The 19,962-nt window shown below is 42.8% G+C and overlaps 1 protein-coding gene across 2 annotated transcripts in view; it reads right to left on the bottom strand.

Annotated features, from left to right (window-relative positions):
* The window catches only part of UNC5C (unc-5 netrin receptor C), a 242,832-nt gene that overhangs the window by 9,146 nt on the left and 213,724 nt on the right, over window positions 1–19,962 (bottom strand). Inside the window, exons 8-13 of one of the 2 annotated variants that reach the window (XM_063156584.1) lie at window positions 19,705–19,761; window positions 18,069–18,260; window positions 16,506–16,850; window positions 13,448–13,535; window positions 3,911–4,079; window positions 1,854–2,087 (exon numbers count right to left, since the gene is read on the bottom strand). In XM_063156584.1, the coding sequence (XP_063012654.1) occupies window positions 1,854–2,087; window positions 3,911–4,079; window positions 13,448–13,535; window positions 16,506–16,850; window positions 18,069–18,260; window positions 19,705–19,761 (1,085 nt within the window). The remainder of the gene's footprint in view (window positions 1–1,853; window positions 2,088–3,910; window positions 4,080–13,447; window positions 13,536–16,505; window positions 16,851–18,068; window positions 18,261–19,704; window positions 19,762–19,962) is intronic. The other variant, XM_063156585.1, reaches the window with a different exon arrangement.

Raw genomic sequence — 19,962 nt, 5'->3', positions numbered from 1 at the left:
CCAGCCCTTCCAACTACACCTATTTTACTAATCTACAGCTGCTCTACTAGGCTTCTTTTCCCTCAGTCTTCTCCTTCCTTACACTGCCAAAGAAGGGCAGTTCATGCATTCGTAAGAGTCTGTGGCCAGCAAGTAGATGTGCTTGTCCTCCTGCAAGCCACCCCACGGGTGCCCCCCCAGTCTTGGGGTGGACATGCCAAAGAGAAAAAAAATTAAAATCCATGAACTGGATGTAAGAAAGCAGTAGGTACAGAGTGGGATGGTGGCCTCCTGACTTTGCTCGCCTTTCCTCACTAATCTGCAGTCTCACTTTGGGGTCTAACTGCAGCAAGATCCCAAGGACTGACCTGTTGCCCTCCCAGATGTTGGCTGCAGCTTCTCAGGTGAAGGATGGTTCCCCTGTGTGCCTTTCCTGATCCCTTCTGCTGTTGCACTGAATTGGATTAACTTTACCACACAACTCTCCCTACAGTCTATTAGAAACAGACCATCAGCTCCTGAGTAATTCCTAATTAGATTCCTCAGCTCTGACTGCATTAGCTGGCTGGCCAAGGCCCCTCCAACTCAGTTATTATTTCCTCAGGCCTTGTCAAACCCATGGAAAATTGTATTATGCGGCACAGGCATAAAACCATCAGGACCTTTGAAGCTTGATTGGTATGAAAGTTCCTTTCCACTTTTTTTTCTTTTTTTTTTTTTTCTTTTAATAGGAGAAACAAAAGGGAAATCAGACCAGGAAAAATAACTGTTTCTAAAAGGTTGGTAACACCAATGCAGTGACAGAGACCAAGCTCCCAGGGGACAAAACCATGCTGAAGTCCCCATGTGCCTGCTTCAACCCTTATACTTGTTGCCTTTCTTACATGTACAAGAGCACACACTCAGCAAAGCCTAGGCAGGTAATATCAGATAGTATCAGGGAGGACAACCAAGTGTGCTGCTCTCAGTGATGGAAGTCACTGTTCTGAAAAACACAAACATCTCCCAGCCAGTGTATTTGGGTTTAAATCCCAATAGTTCCCAGCTAGACCTGAGGAAACAAAAGCATGTACAGCAGCAGGATGACTCTGCTTAGTCAAGCTTTGAAATCACTTTGCCACAAAGAAGTGAAATAGCTCTACCTACAGCTAAAGGAAAAACCCCACCTTTTAATAAACTCAGCTGTGCAGTTGGAGCTACATATTTCATGAGGGCATCTATTATAGATACCTTCTGTATGAATATAGGTATTTATAAAGAGAAATAGTGAGTATGGGTACCTCTCTGCTCATCTGCATGTAGTGAGTGTGTGTTTGTGTGAATGCCAGAATTATGCAGGGAGAGTAAGGTTATCCAGTTAGGGATAGCAGCAGCTTTGCTTTATTCCACTTGTGAATTCCCAACACAAAAAGCTGCACGCGAAGGGGTGTAATAAAGCAGTATGAAAGCAGGCAGTGATTAACGGGCCAGAAGCTTCTTTTATCATTATCAAGTATTTACAAAGAAGCATTTATATGTTTTCCCATCTCTGGGGAGCTGGCACTTAGCATTAAAAATACATGAATAACGAATGAAGCCCTGTGTACCTTATGGCCTTTTAATAATGCAAAAACCTTAGGATTCAGGATATGATACAGGTAAACAAAGGAAAAAAGACTGGTGGTTGGAAAATGGTGTGAGATCCCTATGCAAAGGACAATTTATAGTGTCTGAGGGTTAAACTGTAAAACAGCAGCTTGCTGTCAAGCTCTTCTAATCAGAAAAATTACCCAGGGAGCATGAATACATGGACCAGAGGGTCCATGTATGCTATGACTGCAATCCTGTGACAACTGGGGAGGGAGAGGGAGAGCAAGCAAGAGACCAAGAACCACCTTAAGAGCATCCTGCATGTCATCGAGGCAGTAGACCCGGATGCTGTACTCCAGGGAAGAGCAGGACAACGGTCCAAAGATGGCCAGTTTGAGACGTTTGGCTGCTGCCTTGGTGACTGACTGTCCCACCAAGGCATAGGTGCTGAGGGTTTCTGTCAGGATGTGGCAGGCCTCTGGGTCCAGCTGGATATAGCATGGCGTGGTGAAGTTTTCCTCTCCGACCACCACCACATCCTAAGAGAGAGAGAGACCAAGTTACAGCATGTGACTCCTCAGAGCTGCTCTCCTTTCAGGCAGCAATGCCCCTTTCAAGCCTGGATGATGCAAAAAGTCCTTGCTGTTTTCCCCTTAGATCAATTCAGGTCTAAATATCCTGCTTCCAGCTTTTCTCCTGTGTAGACACAGGGACTGGATTTCTCAGGGGTGCTGGTGATGATGTTGGAGGCTGAATACTCTCCCTGTCTTCACTCCTGTTTTTAAAGCCCTGGGCAGACTTAGGCAAATAATGAAAATATCACCAAGACTTTATTGAAAGAGATATTGCAGAACTAATCATTTGGTGACCATGATTCAGCATCAGTAGTTTCAGGCTTGCTGAATAAATAACTGCCCTTCACCTCCTAAGCACGACAATAAGGAGTTATAAAAACTCAGGAAAGGAAGTAACCTCCGTGACAGCCAAATACCACATCTATATGAAATATCACCTGCTGCTTCCTCAGAATAATCCTCTGTGACAAGACTGCAGGATGAGGAAAAAAACCACTGCCTGAATGCAGATGACCTCCCCACCCTGGGCGCACAGGAAAACAGCTCCCCTGCTCATTTCTCCATTCAACCCTGCGTGTAATATCCTTCACGCAACACGAGGTGCTTTGAATGGCTTTGAGAGAGAGCAGGAGTGAAAGGTCAGCAGCAGGTGACAGCCACCTCTTGCAAAGCCACTCTGTGCCACACGACACTCAGCACAACTTGTCCACTTCATCCCTGCTGCCTGCAGCTCTGCAGAGCAATGCACACACCTGGCAGCAGACAAAAGTGAGCTCAGCTGGCATTAGGCATTAAGCTTGGCTCCCTGGTCTCAGGAGAGGCACACCTGCCACGTTTGCAGCGGTGGCACAGCCTTTTTGGAGGACAAGGTGCTGCTCCGTGGCGTGGCTCTGGCAGGAGGTGATGCTGCAGGGTGTGCATGAATGTGTGTGCACACGGGTGTGTGAGGCTCAGCTTGGAGGAGCTGCTCCAGAGCTGACAGGAGGAAGAAGATTGCTGTGTGATGGCCAGGGGCCCCATGGATGCTGCACACACACCAGGGTGTGTGCAGGGCTGGCAGAGCAACCTGTGCCTAGGGCAGGAGCAGGATGGGGGGATAATGAAGAGGTGCCAGTAACACACAGCCACAGATAAGGGACACACGTGTGGTGCCACGAGCTGGGCTGTGGGGTGCAGATTAGCTGGCGAGACAGAGCTGTGCTTGCTGCATGCTCCCTCCCAGCAGGAGGAAGAGCCAGTGCCACAGGCAGCAGGCCAAACATGAGAGGCTTTTGAAGACAATGCTGGACGTGGCATTTCTGCTGCTGTCAGCCCAACTGCCTCCAGAAGCCACCCTAACCTTATTAAACTTACCAGTAGGAGGAAGTGCCCTTGCCAAATTAATTATGAGACCAAACTGGTGGCAGCAGGGATCTAGGAGCACAGAGCTGGAAAGGAGGGCTCTGTCAAGATGGCCCAGCCCTGCTGAAAGCATCACTTTATGCTCCAGTTATAATGGGAAGATCCTTTTGCCACACTGCCTTGGGACATTCTCCTGCTATACTACTGGCAAGGAACCCCCTCAGGCTTCCTCCATGGAAACCTGCTGGTACTAGGAGGTGCCAAAGTGCCCCAAGGCAGATCTCTGAATGGGCACACAGCAGCTTAGACATCTTGTAGGGAAGGGCACTCCTGCCTGCCTGTAGCAGTCATGGAAGCCCCAAAATACAGGTTCAGAAAGGAAAGTAAAGGACGAGCAGAGAGCCCTGCATGCAGCCAGCACACAGGCTGGAGCTCTGGAGCCTCACCTCCCACGGTCCCTGGGCAGCCTGGTGCTTCAGCTGGATCTGCCAGTCCTCTGTGTTTGGCTCTGCACAGTGGTGCATGGTTAGAATGACAGGCCGGGTCAGCAGGGCTCCTGGTGGGCCACAGCTCACCACCGGTGTCAGCAGCGTTTGGCTGTCTTCTACTGGTGGCCTGGTGAGGAGACAGAAAGATGGATACATTAAGTGAGCTGAAAAAGACAAAAAACCTTTTTACATTTGGGTGTGTAAAAGTAAAAAATCCTTCTCTTAAAATAAAAAGACTGTGAAAGCAAAATAGGTGGGTTTTGTTTTTCCTTCATTTTCCCCAAACTCTTGTCTATTTCCTTTTTTGGCTTATTTCTGTGCCAAATATCATTCATGTGTCAAGATGCAGGTTTAGGTGTCAGCAAATTATAGGCCATATTTGCTGATTGCTCTCCACTCTGAAGGATCCTTGCAGATGGTATGCAGAGGCTTAATTTCGCGCACTGCAAAAATGTGGTCACTGCTGCATTTGGCAGCTCTTCAGTGACACACAAAAATGAATGGTGGCTCTTGTAGGCACCACTTGTGAGAACTATTTACTGTCAGGACAGAGAAAACTGACAAAAAGAGGAAGACACTGAACTAATAAGGATGTGAGCATGACTGAAAGTGGAGCACAGCACATCTGAGATGTGCAGTTTGAGTTCTGAGGCATCACCAAACCACTGATACTCATTTTACTTAAAAGGCATTCAGGAATGGCTTCTGGAAATGGAACTACTGGAATGGCTATTGCAAATAAACCTGCAGGCAGCAAGTGTCACTGCTGGTGAGGGAGAAAGGATGGTAAGGAATAGTGCAAAGGTAAAACACACTTGCAAAGTCCAAGATTTCTAGTGATTACCCCAATTTGTTCAGCTAAAAACACAGGTATTATCCAGTGTGCCTGCTGCCAGTCACTAGGAATTGGTGTTATTGGAAATCATGTGAGTATTTAGGATACATAACATACACTCTGGTTTGAAAATGACAGTGAGTGTGCATGTGTGTGTGTGCACATGTGCAAGTGCAAACCACCCAGACCAACTGCTGAAGAGCTCAAAACACGAGGAAGCATGAGTGACTTTAACTATCCTGACATCTGGTGTATGACAAATACAGCTGAATGTGCCTCATCAACTGCCTCCCTAAATAATAGAGGACAAATTCATGATCCAGAAACCAGCAAGTGGGATTTTAGAAGCATTCAATGTGATCTGTGCTAAAAATCCTGATCTGCCCATAGGACCACACATGCTCTGCTCAGGCTGAGGGTTCAGTCCCAGGCAGCATTTACAAATACATCTACATCAGTCTTAGAGAAATTAGTTGAGACAACATTGCTGTTTTTTTTCTGCAAGTCTTTGTCTTTGCCAAGAGAAGAACATAAGCAGCTGTAATCAGAGAATCCTAGAATATCCTGAGTTGGAAAGGACCCACAAGGATCATTGAGTCCAACTTCCTGCACAGGATTATCCCTAAGAGTCACACCCTGTGCCTGAGAGCATGGTCCAAACACTTCTTGAGTTCTGCCAGGCTGGTGCTGTGACCATTTCCCTGGGGAGCATGTTTCAGTGCCCAAACACCCTCTGGGTGAAGAACCTTTTCCTGATATCCAGTCTAAACCTCTCCTGACACAACTTTAGGCCATTCCCTCAGCTCTTGTCACTGGTGACCACAGAAAAGAGATCAGTGCCTGCCCCTCCTCTTCCTCTCATGAGGAAATTGTAACTGCAGGGAGATCTTCCCTCAGTCTCCTCCAGGCTGAAAAAATGCAGTTACCTCAGCCAATCCTCACATGGCTTCCCTTCAAGACCCTTCACCATCTTCATTGCTCTCCTTTGGATGCTCTCTAATAGTCTCTCTTATATTGTGGTAGCCAAATCTGCTCACAATATTCAAGGTCAGGCCACACCAGAGCAGAGAAGAGCAGAGCAGGTGATCTTAGATAACATTTTCAAGGAGGCCAAATCAGGACATAAGCTATTTTGATATCAAATTTATCACACCTATTCTGGTTATTGCAAATATACGTCCATAGGACTAATTTAATTTTGTCCACCTTAATTCTCCCTGCCTATGCCGTTAATCTCACAGAATGAACAACAAACTTTTGAGAAATCCTTTTTTTCAAAATGGAATGAAGGCATTTTTGAAAATTACCCCTAGTTGTCTCAAATGTTGTGAAGGTTTTTGCAGCATTTGAGGAAAAAAAGGGTCTGGCATTGGAAAATTTAAATCTATGCAAATCAGTAAATCCAGATGATACGCATCTGTGGAAATTAACTGATGAATTTCCTAAATGACATAACAATTGTTTCTGAAAATCCATGGACTGGAAACAAACAGCTGCGATATAGATGTCTTTCAAAAAAGATGCAAAGTATAACAATCTGGACAGCTATCATGTATTGTGCCAGCTATTTTAGCCTAGCAAACAATACACAAAATAAATGAAACACAGGGAGTACCTAGTCCAGCTCCTCTTGCATACTGCAGGGAATCATTGGATTCAGATTAAGAAGATGAGGTATCACTTTTGCAAGGCCAGACTGAATAAATCATTGGACAATTTTTCACTAAAACATGCCTGCTTTTTCTGACACATTTACATTGTTGTTTTGTTCATAAGAAGCAACAAGAAGCTTAAAAAACAGAGTGTGTCAGTGGTTTTTAATGGTCATCAGCCTTGGGAATTGGTGGATATTTGAACACTCTCCTATGGTCTAATTCCAGAAATTTCAAGAAACGTAGTATCTTATGAGAAAGTTCTCTCAAAATTATAATATTTGTATGAAAAGCAGATATGACCAGCTATAGACTTAATCATCTTGTTAACCTAACTTCATCTAAAAGTACTTCATGAAAAAGAAAAGAAAATACAAGCTATCATATTTTTTTATTGAATTACAAAACAAGCAATCAAAATGCAGGAGTGAATATATCATGATTGCCTTTAAAAAAAATTAATACAATGCCTTTTAGGTGAAAAATGAGTTAAAATCGACAAGCACTGATGCCTGCAGTCAAAAAACCCCAAACGGTCATTAAAATAATATGGTACTCATAAATCATACAGTCTGAAGTTGTCTCCAAGTAAAGTTAAGTTTAGTCACTGCTTCGTGCCAAAATTTTTTACTGTCAGATTTTAGGACTCTGGTGGAAGGCATGATTCTGTGCTTCAACATTTTATAGTTGATTAGAACAACTACAAAATGATTATGCAGAACACCAAGCCAGGATGTGTTGCAGACTGTAGAGTGAGGAACTGAGCTAGGAGGTGGATGCAAGCATACAAAGGACATGTTAAAAATATCAAGGCTTAGTATTTTTTCCCCATGTTCATAAAGAACATTTTGTCACCCTACTTAGAAGATTCATTGTCAATTGGATGAGATATTCATGGTCCTGACCTGGATATTTATGATAGCGAACAGTCTGATTAGAGAAAAGCAGAAAAATGGGCCAGTTGCGGGGGTGCTTGACTTTACAATCCCAAATTCCCAACCAGGCACACATCAGAGCCTGGCATCACAAAATTACTGAACACCTGCTGGTCCTAGTGACTCTCCAACATCCACCTCACACAGATAAACCTTTAAAAACTGAGATACAATGAGCTGCACAGAAGTTCTCCAGTGGTGAAGTGGGTCACTGTCACTGCTGAGGTGAAATCCCAGCTCTGTTAAAGTCCATGCTAAACCTCTCTCTGACTACTGTGGGGCCAGGATTTCTACTCACAATGTGGAAAACACAATTATTTCATTTACAGGTAACAATAAGGAATCACTGCAAGTAACAGTGAAATCCAGAAGACAATGGCAAAATTCTAGAGAGGGTAAAAATATGAGTAGGAAATAAAATCTTATTAATTGTTCAGTAGCTCAGGCAGGAGCAGAACAATTTCCAAAGAGTTACTTAGTAACAAATAAAGCAATAAAAATGAACATTTCAGGTGAGCTTGCTGCAACACAGCAGGCATCAACATGTAACATGACACAGTGACAAGAAGCAAATCTGATTTCTGGCATTGTATGGGATAAAGAGCCCATCAGAGCACATCATGGTGACATTCCCTTTCCTCTCCAGCTCTGCCATGACTGCAGGTAGTAGCAGTGTGTTTAGGGACCACCATGAGATCTCAGAAATAAACCAGAAAGCCAGAGGAATGAGGCTAAACAATGCAATGGTACAGACAGAAGAGAGGTGCCCTATGACAAGTGACAGAGAAAAGGAACAAAAATCTTCCAACAAATCTTTTCTTGCTTCTCACTGATTTCAATTTCCATTTTAAAACAAAAGGATTATGCTTTACTAGAGCTAATGAGAACAGAAACAGATGCAGTAGACAAGATACATTATACAAGGGATATTAATCGTTCTTCTTCAAAGCATAAACCAACAGTAATTCATGGAATTAGTAAACAACAAATTTCCCTGAAGACAAGTTATTGTGTAGTCACTCATTACAGGCAATTTTATTCCTTCTCTTGAAACAGGTGATGCAGCACCAGCAAAGCCAGGATGCCAGCCTAGAGGAGCACGTGTTGTGACCAGCAATGAGATTTATGTGTTATAGATTGTGGGTGATCCAGCACAGAGACACAGGAGAGCATATGGAGCAAGGGAGGTAAATCTATGAGCAGAAATGATCAAAACTGTGGGTGATCTTTTAGGCTGCTATTAAAAAAAAAACAAAAACAAAAACAACAAAAAACCAAACCCAACCCCCTACAAAAACCCCATCAACATGGGCTTCACTTTAGGCTTGCAGCAGTCTCCATAAGGGATAACTTATTAGAAGAGACTGGCCACTCAGCTGTATAACTCCAAAAACAAGGACATGTTTTTGTTTTACAAAAATCTGACACTAAAATTCAACCCACTGCTTAGCGTTTCTATTAAAAGGCACTAACAGTAACTGAAAGGCCTTCAGATATTTTTAGATGTTTTCCCATCCCTCAGAGATTATCAAAAACAGTCAACTTATATTTAAAAGCAAACAAACTTTTATCCACCATATCTGGTCCCTTCACAATCAAATTTGTGTTTTTAATGGGATTACTCATTCAAAACTGTCTCCCTGTAATAAGCCAGACCATATTCATTAAGGTAGCTGTTAGACAGCAGATGTGAGCACAACTAGATAAATCTCTGCTTCTCAGTGGGACTACACTGTGCTCCCTGCCACTGTGCTCCAGGCAATCACAGCAGCTCAGGAAGCACAGGATGGAGCAGGGAGAGAGGAATGGCTACTGCATAGCAACAGGTTGCAACCCCTCTACACAGCTTAGTCAAAAGTTAGAGGGAAGATATTTTATTTCTCCTTTCATTGCTGGGGCTTTATTTTTTAATATGTGCTCTTTCTTAAGTTTCAAACTTAATATTCTTGACAGACTCTGGTTCTTCTGACAGTCTATCATGCTCTGGTCTTTTTCATGTTGAATTTTTCAATTATAGTGACTGACACTTCAAGAAATTGTCTTCTGGAGTTGCAAAGTAATTTTGTTTATGCAACTGAGACAAGGAAGGTGGAAAAACGAAATGTGGAAGACTTAAATTTCTTTTATTTCACATCACTAAGCTTAAGATTTACTGGTGAAAAAGCAACATTACTCCTTGGATCACAATCATTGATCAGATGCTTGACTTTATATTGAACTCTGTGCATACATTATGAAGGCACTGATACAAATCCTGGCAAAGCTCACCTGACCCTTTTCTCTTTCAAGGTAGCTAATTTGAAATTTGCACATTTATGTGTGTCTTCCATCAAGACCTTTAGGAGTGTTGCTTCCTCTGTTCTTCAGGGCTGTCAAATTTTGTGGGCACAGTGAACTCCACTCTCATTTGGAACACCTCCTGTGTGATGGATTAGGCAGGAGTGTCCTTCACAGAGCTGTAGCTGTTTTGTGCAGTTCCTGCCTCTGATTAGAGCATGCAAGAGTAGCTCCACCTAAAGCTGTGCGAGCTCAGCAGGGGCTCACACAGGAACACAGGAACTGCCACACAAGATAAAACCAGTGGTCCATCAAGGCCCAGACCCCATCCAGCACTGACCACTACCAGATGTTTCTGAAGGAAACACAGCTATGCTAATTTAGCTCACAGCGAGATTTGGTTTTTAACCCAAGGCAGGCAAGCAAATCCTGGAGGCTGGAGGTTTATACTTATGCTATTTAATCCTTAGGATTAAATTACAGATTAATTAAATAAATTACTTAATCTGTAAAACCCAGGCTCTCACAGACACTCATGGGAAGAGGCCCTTGCCAGGTACTGGTCAACATAGTGTGCTGATTTTACAGATGAAACCTGTACTACTCAAGATGGGACTCTGCAAATCTCAAATTTGGCAATACTTCCCCAGACTAAGGGAGAGAGCATCTGCTCACCACTGAAAAAGACACAGCTTTGAGACAGAAACCTGTCTGATAGCTGCAAAATATTCCCATTGGGTTGTCATTTTTTCAGCTAAATGTATATACACAACACATATATATATATATGTATACATGTACTTGCATTTGCACATATATGTGTACAAACATACACCCATATATAATTTCCCCACTGCAGCTGCTTCATAAACGTCGTGGATCTTTTTATGAGATCAGCCAGGGATGAGAGCCTGGGGTCTGCCTGCCATCCATCCTGCTCCAAATGACAGAAAAATGAGCATGAGCTTGCGGGACAGGAGCAGGGATAACACTCTTCTGGAGCATCAGTCCAGTAGAAGAGAAACCCCACTGTCCCACAAGTATGCTGACACACTTGGAGGAAACAACTGCCTCCAATGGTGTTTACTGCAGCTATCAGAACCCCAATTCACTGCCAAAGGATAATGCTTTTAGGGTGAGCTCCCTGCTCTCACATGCTTTGATGGATATGAAATGGAATAAACAGACTGTCCCAGAAAGCTCTCCTAACCAATCTGCAAGGCAGCACAAAGAGGGATATTACTGGATTGTGAAGTCTCTCAAATATCTGTTCTACAGCTTTCAGAGACTAACTGGGGAAACAACTTCTAAAATCAAAGGAAGGAAAAGAAAAAGGGAATTTGCAGGTGTCTGAGAGATATATTTTTTGTTTCTGACTATTCAGAAATAGTTTCACAGTTCTACAAAGTGTGAGCTAGATCTTAAGTTGTTAGAGATATGTGAGCTGGGGTGGGGACCCTCTGTTGCTGGTCTGGTTCTGCTAGGGTAGCACTGTGGAGACCACATTCTCACCTCAGTGCTAGTTGCAATATCAAGGACAAGGCTCTGCCTTCATTTCTGATAACAGCATGCATTTTATAATTTACTGTGTGTCCCCTTCCAAACGACATCAACACATAACAGGACTTTTCAACCCATACACATTTGCACAGTGCTCATGGAAAGAAATATAGGGTCTCACAGGGTTTGCTGAACACACTGCAGTTACTGCCTGGCCACAAAAGCAAATGTCTGCAGTTTGTCCTTACTGGGGACTGTCACTCTCTGCTAGAGTGCTGCAAGAGTGCAGCAGCTGATTTAAAAAATAATTGTGCTACACAGCAACTTGTGGTACCCATATGACTCCAATTATATGAAGCTGCATCTGTGGCCCATGCAGCCAGAGAAAGGAGCTTTGACAGAGCTGCAGCTCTGGTACTGAAGTGAAGTGCCTGGTAACCAGTCCTGCAGCAGGAGAACATTACAGCTGGGTGCCACCCACCCCCTTCTGCTCCTGGCACCTGGGGAAAGGGGGCAGAATATTCAGTTCTGAGTGATCTAGACAGCAGCCAATGAGCTCCATCTTAAATGCCCCAGAAAAAGCTGCTTTCCAAGAGCATGAGGAGCCTTGTGTGTTTTCTGAAAAACTGCCACAAATCAAATAAACAGTTGGACTCTGTGCACCCAGAAAGTGACTGCCGCCACAGTAAAGTGAGCCCCGATGCCCCAAGGCAGACTGCTCTGCTCTCCTCTCCCAGGGAAAGAAATAAATTCTAAAATCTTCATTGCAAATGAGGATTCACACCATTCTGTTTACTTCTGCAGGTGTCCTTTGGCATACTTGCTCAGGTTGGCAAGCAGCACAGCTCCAGCCATGCTGTTCCCAATACAGGTTAACCTATCCTTCTATCCTCTGTGTGACTTGCTGAGTTACAGCTTTCACAAAGCATGCAGAGGCAGCTTTATGATCCTTGAAGAAAATAAATTAGACAAGTATGTGACATTAGTTGTCCACAGCTGCATGAATAAAGTAACAGGGATTCCCTCCATAACTGACTGGAAAGAAAATAATTGCACATACAGCACCTTCTAAAAAATAAATAATATTTTTAAGAATTAGATATTTTGGAAAGGGAGATTTAGCAGCAAGCTGAATAACAGGGGATGCCATCTGATTTTTTTTTTCTTCCTCAGAAAAGAGTCCTTGTTCAATACTGTTTGTAAACCTCTTTCACAGCCAAAACTAGTAGGAATATAATCAATACGAGCTATGAACAGAGACATTTTTTCTGTAGCTGCAATTAGCTATTTTCAAATAGCGGCTGATGAATAATGTATGCAAAAGGGTGGGTGGAAGGATTACTTAATTTTTCTTTAAGCAGATTATTTTAGCTTGGGTGAAAGACTACCAAGCTAAAGAATAGTGTTCAATATGACACAGTGTATAAACAGCTGTGGCTTAGCACATAATAAAAGCTACTAAGAGGCTGAGCCAAAAAACATATCCAGCTATGAGGAGGAGAAAGAGGCAAAGTACCGTGTAAGGACTGCCTCAGCTTCACATTTGCCATTCTGCCTCTGTGCACGAGTCGATTCTGCAGCCCAAGATCTCACCTTTCTCTACATGAGGGTTTTCTGACTGGCTCCAAACAGTACCTTGGCCTTTTTTTAAACAATATTTTTTTTTTAATTTCAATGCTGCCAGATCACATGGCGGTAGACATTAAGATCTGGAATATGAATTTGCCACACATTCAGATAACAGGAGACAACTGTGGTCATCCCGGCATCAACTCTGGGTGCCCTTGGCATGTGGTGGTCTAGGACTAAGCAGCAAGGAGGTGGAGGACACTTTGGCTCCATCCTCTGCATGGACTAGCCAAGCCTATGAAGGATAAAATAAAAATTCACCTTCACTCTAACAGGAGAGGAGATTTTTCATGTCAGGTGCTCAGGTACCTGTCCCTCCACTGAGCTGATTTATCACCTTTTCTCTCTGTTCCTTTCTCCTTTGCAGCGCAGGTCTTTATCAAGAGGTTACTTCACACTTTCTCTGCTGCACAAACTCATGTTGGCATATTTTCCTTGCTCCTCTACAATTCAGCATCCCCCAAGCCTGAGGACTTGCTGCAAAGTGCAACATCTGATCAGGAAAGCAAATGTCTGAGCTGGTTTTGTGGCAAAGTTTATCCTTGGCTTTGCTTGTGTTTACCTCCAAGTCAGCAAATAGCTTCAATGCAGCAGGCTTTGCATAAGTATTATTACCACAGGTTTTCAGTTACTCTATTAATGCACAAGGAAATAAAGGCATTTTTACCTCATGTTCTCCTTCCTGTGAACTGTCAGATACATTTCATAGACTCTCCCTTGTGGAACAGCTCCTGCTGGGATCAGCAAACTTACTCCTGCAGAACAGAAGAGACACAAAATATAAGATGGAGAAAAAAGAGGTGAGTGGGTCTGTGGAGAGGAGTGACAGGAGAGGCAGAGGATGAAGCCTGCAATGCCAGATTTTCAGCCACCCTCACCATCAGACTGTAAATGACCTCAGCAAAATGTGAGAAAAAGCATTAACTGTAACCCTGGTGTCTTCAGTGTCCAGCTGCCTGTTCTGTTTCCTCTGCACTGAAGAACAGAAATGGAGAAGAGGATTTTCTTCCCTTTAGTTTTATTTAAAGACCAGACAGATGGTTACACTGCTGCTTACCTTGTAAAATGATGGAAAAACAAACAACTCTGACTAAAATTCCCAACAGCTGTAATGGGACATCTCTCCCTAGGCAATTCTCACTTAATTAAGATCAGGAAAGAAAAGCAGTGGAGCACTGTCCCAGGAAGCAACAAGAACTAGTTGTTTCCTGAAAGATGGCTTCTGTGTCTGCCATCCTGTCTTTTAATGCACTCAGTTCCTAGGGAGGAACTGAATCTGCCAGGGAGACAAAACTGGGCTTCTTGGCTTTTGAAAGTGCCTAGTCCTGTAGAGTGGCTCAAAACTAGGACATGCAACCTTGAAAAAAACGTGGACAAATATGCCCAGTGTCATTTTCACTAATGATTTGCTGCACACTTGATTAAAAAACGGTTCTTACATTCCTGCCATTTAAGAGGTATCTTGAACACAACAAACATGGCCCATGAACTGGCTATTTCACTCTGCTGGACACATCTCAGCCAGCTCTATTTGTAGATGAGGATTAGCTGGAAATCAGTGGCAAGGATTTGCATACAGTTGTTACCACATAGCTGAAAACAGACCTAGAGGAAGAATATTTTCATAGACGTGTTTACACTAGAGACACTTTATAGACACCTTGCATGGCTCTGCCTCTTTCCTTTAGCATTCACAGTTTGGTTACACTGGGCACCTCCCATGTGTTGGTGGGCAGGACCTCAGTCTCACACTTAGCTTTAAGGAGAGGGAATGCTAGGAAAGCATTTTCCACAGATGCCTTCTGGCACTTGTGCTTTACAGCCTGCTACAACCCAACCTGTGCATGCTTGCGGCTGTAACAGGGCAGGTGCACTGAAATTGAAGGGCTCTGAAAATATCTTGAGGAGGGCATACATCTATCTAGAAGCAGCACAGAGGCATACAAGGTAGCAGCAGACAGATTATTTTATTTTACAGAATCATTACTTTAATCATTTTGAAGGGATTTCAGCATCAAATGCTTTTTCTTTACAAATTGATATTAATATATGTGAATTAACAATGACTAATGGACTTTGCTGATAATGGGCACCACTGTGGCATATGAAAAGTGAGTTTCAATATCTATCTTCAGCTGCTACTTAGAAAAATATGAAATCCACAATTGTATTGCACAAATTTTCAACATTGCTCATCAGTCAGCACCAGATTTATTGAAGTTATTCAGCTTTCACTTGAATTTCACAGATATTTTTGCCTCCCATTAGACAGGAGCTCAGAGAGCAGGGCTATGGGTCCAAGCACTTTTGGCTGCTTCATGGGCAGTGTGGGACTGCATCTTGGAACCAAACCACCCAGCCACCATCCTGGGTCACCTAGGCATTTTGCTTCCATAACACCAACAAAAGAGAAATGATCCAGCAGAGGCTCAGGGGACAAGGGTAGGCACCATCTCCTTGGTGAGGGCATTTGCTGTAAAATGGCCAAGCTGTGAGCTGCAGTCTTACATGTGCTGTAGTCCCTCCTCAATCCAGTGAAACTGGGCAGGTGTGTTCCTGACCACTGTATACCCTGCACATTCCTCAAATCAAATGCTTTATGTATTTGATTCATTCTCACTTTAGATATTAATGCTGCTCTGCAGTATCATGCTAAACCCATGGGAACATCTAGGTGCTGAACTTCCTTAGAAAGAACATCAACACTTCATGTAGGAACCAAGCAGCAGCAGCATGGCCCTGCTGAAAAATCTGTCTGAAAGACCTGAGCTCTCCCAAGGCTGCCCAAGAGCTCCTTGGATGCTCTTAAATTGCCTGCTGGTGTCAGGGTGGACTGAAGGGACCTGGAATCTGACTTGGCGCTGTATGAGAAAGATTGAGCAGCATGTTGCATTACATCAATAGCCCTTCAATGCTCAGTCCTCTCTTTCCTAGTTGTAAAACAAGTCAACAATAAATGCAGGTAAAAAGCCTCCCAAAAATGGTGTTCTGTTGTCCTACTTCAATTGCACATAGACTGCCATGAATTAAAAGTGGAGCAACCAATTTGTTCTTAAATTAATTTGTTCTCTTTTAGTACAATGACAAAATAGAGGCTTACTGTATTGAAGTCCCTTTTCTAGAACTGCATGAAAGGAAAAGGCGATGCTGAATTGCACTTGACACAGGGGAGCTCTGACAGCTCAAGCCTTGCATGTCTCAGAAAGTGGCTAAGAGCCTTGCAATATACTGTTTAGAATCAGACAATCATTTAGGTTGGAAGAGAGCTCTAAGATCATTGAATCCAGTCATTAACACACCACGGTGTTTACCACTAGATCACATTCCTATGTATTACTTGGGAGAAAAGACCAGACCCTGCTTTGCTGCAGCCTCCTTTCAGGCAGTTGTAGAAAGGGATAAGGTCCCCTCTCAGTCTCCTTTTTTCCAGGCTACACAACCCCAGCTCCCTCAGCTGCTACTCCTAAGACCAGTGCTCTTGTAGTGAGGGGCCCAAGTCTTCGTCCAGCCTGTAGTGTTTAAAAGGTGGCCAGGACACTGGGTAGAAAATATTCAAGCTACTTTTGTAGATGTAAATGGAGGGGGGAAAAAACCCATTTATTTATTTTGATCAAAGAAAAGGCAGAGCCCCATGCATAGACTTTCTCTCCCTGTATAAAGACAAGCTAACACCACTTGATCCCACAAAACAGTTGAACCTTTAGGGCAGCATGGCTAGCACTTACCTGAATTGGGAATTACTAGGTGGCCTCCTAAGGAGTTGAAGGTCCCAAAGGCAGTGCATGACGGGTCAGTTTGCCGAGCAAGGCTCTGGTTCTTCATGTTCAGGGTCTCATTCTCCAGCAGAGACTGCGTGATCTGTGGGGACAGCTTGGAGGAGAAGTCAGAGAGGTCATCCTGGGGAGTGACTGCACCAGAGGTGTTATAGACCTTGATCTTCAAGTTGGGGAGCGGGTCCAGGATTGGAGAGTTGGTCATTGGGATTTTATCAGAGACATCATGCAAGGCGTACACGGGACCTCTGTACATGGCTGCAGCAGAAGTGAGGTCTGGTGGCACTGCCAGGAGGTCTGCAGTGGAGATGAAAAAGAGGAATCATGTTATTTCTCTGTTCTGATGACTTTATTCCGAGCAACAATTTGGGTTTGCATTTGCATTTTATCTTTCATTCCAAACGTTCATATACACAAAGTCCCTGAACCTTCATCTCCATTTCCATGAACTCTCCAGCAAACTCCCAGGGCTCCTATTGCCCCAGCTGCTTTGGAATCTGATTGCTGTACAAAATTACAGCATGCTTCTGCTCTGAAGAGTTTTCACTGGGAGTATCTTTCCAGTCTGCACTCAAATTCCAAATATGACATGCTTAGCTTCAGGGCAAGATGTTTTCATCACTCAGTAGAGCAAGTTTTAACTAAAAAACCCCTCCCTAAATGCTATGTGACAATCATTAGCCAATTTTTTCTAACTGGCCTAATGACAGCATTCCTGAAATAAAGGACAACAAGCCTATGAAGTCATCATTCCATGACTCCCTGCAGGGAGGGGTTAGTACCTGCATCACATTTTTCTAAGATTTGCTTTAAAAGTTTCTTCAGAAAAGAAAAGACTTCTGCTAATCTTACACATAACAACTCTCTTGTCGTCTTAACTTTTACAGTGTAGATATTCTTCTGGTGTAGGTATAGGGGGAAAAAAGAGGAATTCTTCAGCCTAAATAAGTGTCTTGATAAAGGCAGCATTACCTTCAGAGGATTTTTCCTGGCCAATGAAGTGAGGAAAAAAAATCAAGCTGTTATGCACCAGTGATAAAAATATTCATTATTAAATTATGTTCTACCACAACTTCTATATTTTCTATTAAATGTACAGTACTGTTTATACCAGTGGAGACAGGCATAGGAAGAAAAGCTATCAGTGAAATAAAGGGGAGGGAGATGTGATAGAATTACTGTAGTATCACTCCTGTGATGCATCCTGCCTCCATTGTTTCTGTCAGGGCTTTGCCTTTGATTTCAGCTTGAGCTGGACCTGTATTTCCATAAAAGTATCTGAATTTCACTCTCACATTCATGCTTTCTCTTCAGAAGCTAAATTCACCTGCTTTATACTCTTGAGCACTGTTGACAAACGTCACCACGGGTTTTGTCAGAAACAAATGAACAAGATCTTCCTTCTCTTTATCAAGCATCAACAGGCATCCAGTGATATCATTCAAGCAGCCCAAGAGACCATAACCTGACAGCATCTCCCTGAATTGGTCAAAATGGAGTGAAATGCCAACTAACCTTGCCTTGCAGCCTTGATGTTGACAGGCTGAAATCCCCCATTTAGTGCCGAGGAGTCGATGATATCCGACTCGAAGTCCCGGTGGTTCTTGCGGTACACAAACAGGGCCACGACCACGGAAATGGCCAGGCACACGATCACGGCGATGACAATCCCCACGTAGAGAGCAACGTCATCTGAGTCAGGAGCAGCTGCAGGGAGAGAGGCCAGGAACCTTCAAGAAATGTCCTCCTTACAGGGACTTTCAAGAAAACATGTTCTTATTATTCTTGTTTCCTGCAGATATTTATTGCCTTTTTTATAGACTAATTTAAAATCTGTTTCCAACACCATATAGCAGGTCTATGCCCTTTTGATGGAAAACAATCCTTGATTTCTCTCTAACTTGTGTTCTAACTCTTTACCTATCCACTTGTTCATCTATCTAATACTCAGGCTGTGAACTACTAAGCAAAACATGTTATAGTCTTATGAACCAAATTCACCCTAGGAAATTAGATTACGTCTTAGTGACATAATGTCATAATATAAGTATTTAGAAGTTTATCTGATACCAAAAAACCCATGGGTTTTTAAACTTCATAAGCCTTATTTTTACCTTAGAAGAAGTAAAAGAAACCAAAATTTCCATTTTCTATGAAATACCTGGAGTATCAGGACATATTTCTGGTTAGTTTGGGTTTTTTTTGACATGTAAGCTGTCATTCCTCCCTTCCATCCATTTGTCTTCAAAAATACAAGCTAGTAAATTAGTAAAGCAGAGAATCAAGCACTGAATTCTCACAGTGGCATTAACACATACATATTAAGATAAAAGCTGAAGTAAGCACAAGAAATAATGTGGTAATTTACCAAAAGGAACCAAAATTTATTAGAGCTGTCTTGTGAGGAAATGGCTATGATATTTTTACTAGCTGCTTGTACCCTATCTTCAGCACCAATTCCAAACTAATCTCTAGCATCATTATCCACCAGACATTTTTTTCCAAAAGGTCTGAGTATGTGTTCAAAAATTGATGTATTTCTATACAGTGAAGAATCCCATTTTTAGAAATAGCCTAATGAAAAAAGGAAGTGCAAAAACAAATCAGACTCCTTTAGTACCCCATTTTTGTTGGTTTGAAACATGTGAAATCATTTTTATTTTATCTCTTTTAGCCATTTAAGCTAAGCTGCCCTCCAGCTGCAGAGGTGAGAGCTGGCAGATGCAGAAAAGGACTGATCAATCTCTGACAGCTCTAGGCTACCAGACCTTCAATTTACCAAACTTGAAACATCCCATTTTTAAACCAGCAGTTCAGGAAGCAGAACTCCTGAGTTCTGGCTCAAAGACAAGTTACCCTTCCACCACACTCTGTCCAGTTGCTAAGGGAATTTTAATGAGAAGATGGCTCATTCTCTCCACCTTTTGTCTCTGAGGCAGCATCTTCTCCCACTTCCCTTGTGCACAAAGGCCCTTACAATCCTGTGTCTGCTGCAAAGCACTGTGACTGCTGTCAAGCAAGCAGAATGTCACCCTGCTGAATAGGCCCCTTTTTTTGCCTAGTCACACTGAGCTTGCCTAACAGAAAAGGCTAACCCAAGGAACAGCATCAAATTAGCATCCAGGAACATAAAATCAAACATTAAACTTACAAGAAAATCCATATTCATTCTGGGTTCTCTGTTCAGTTGAAATAGGATAAATGAAACCTTAAAAAGAAAGAAATTAAACAAAAAATGGGAACAAAATCAAATGAGGAGAACAAAAAAATGAAGCATGAAAAATAGTTTAATCAAAAAAAAAAAAAAAGAAAAAGAAAAGAAGGAAAAGAAACTGATGGCATTTTAAAATTCTGATACAGCACAGAATTATGATTTTGCATCCCCTGTCTCCTCCAGAGCCTTACTAAG

This window comes from Melospiza melodia, chromosome 5, assembly GCF_035770615.1.
Source record: "Melospiza melodia melodia isolate bMelMel2 chromosome 5, bMelMel2.pri, whole genome shotgun sequence".
Taxonomy (NCBI): domain Eukaryota; kingdom Metazoa; phylum Chordata; class Aves; order Passeriformes; family Passerellidae; genus Melospiza; species Melospiza melodia.
This window is presented reverse-complemented; position numbering and strand designations above follow the sequence as displayed.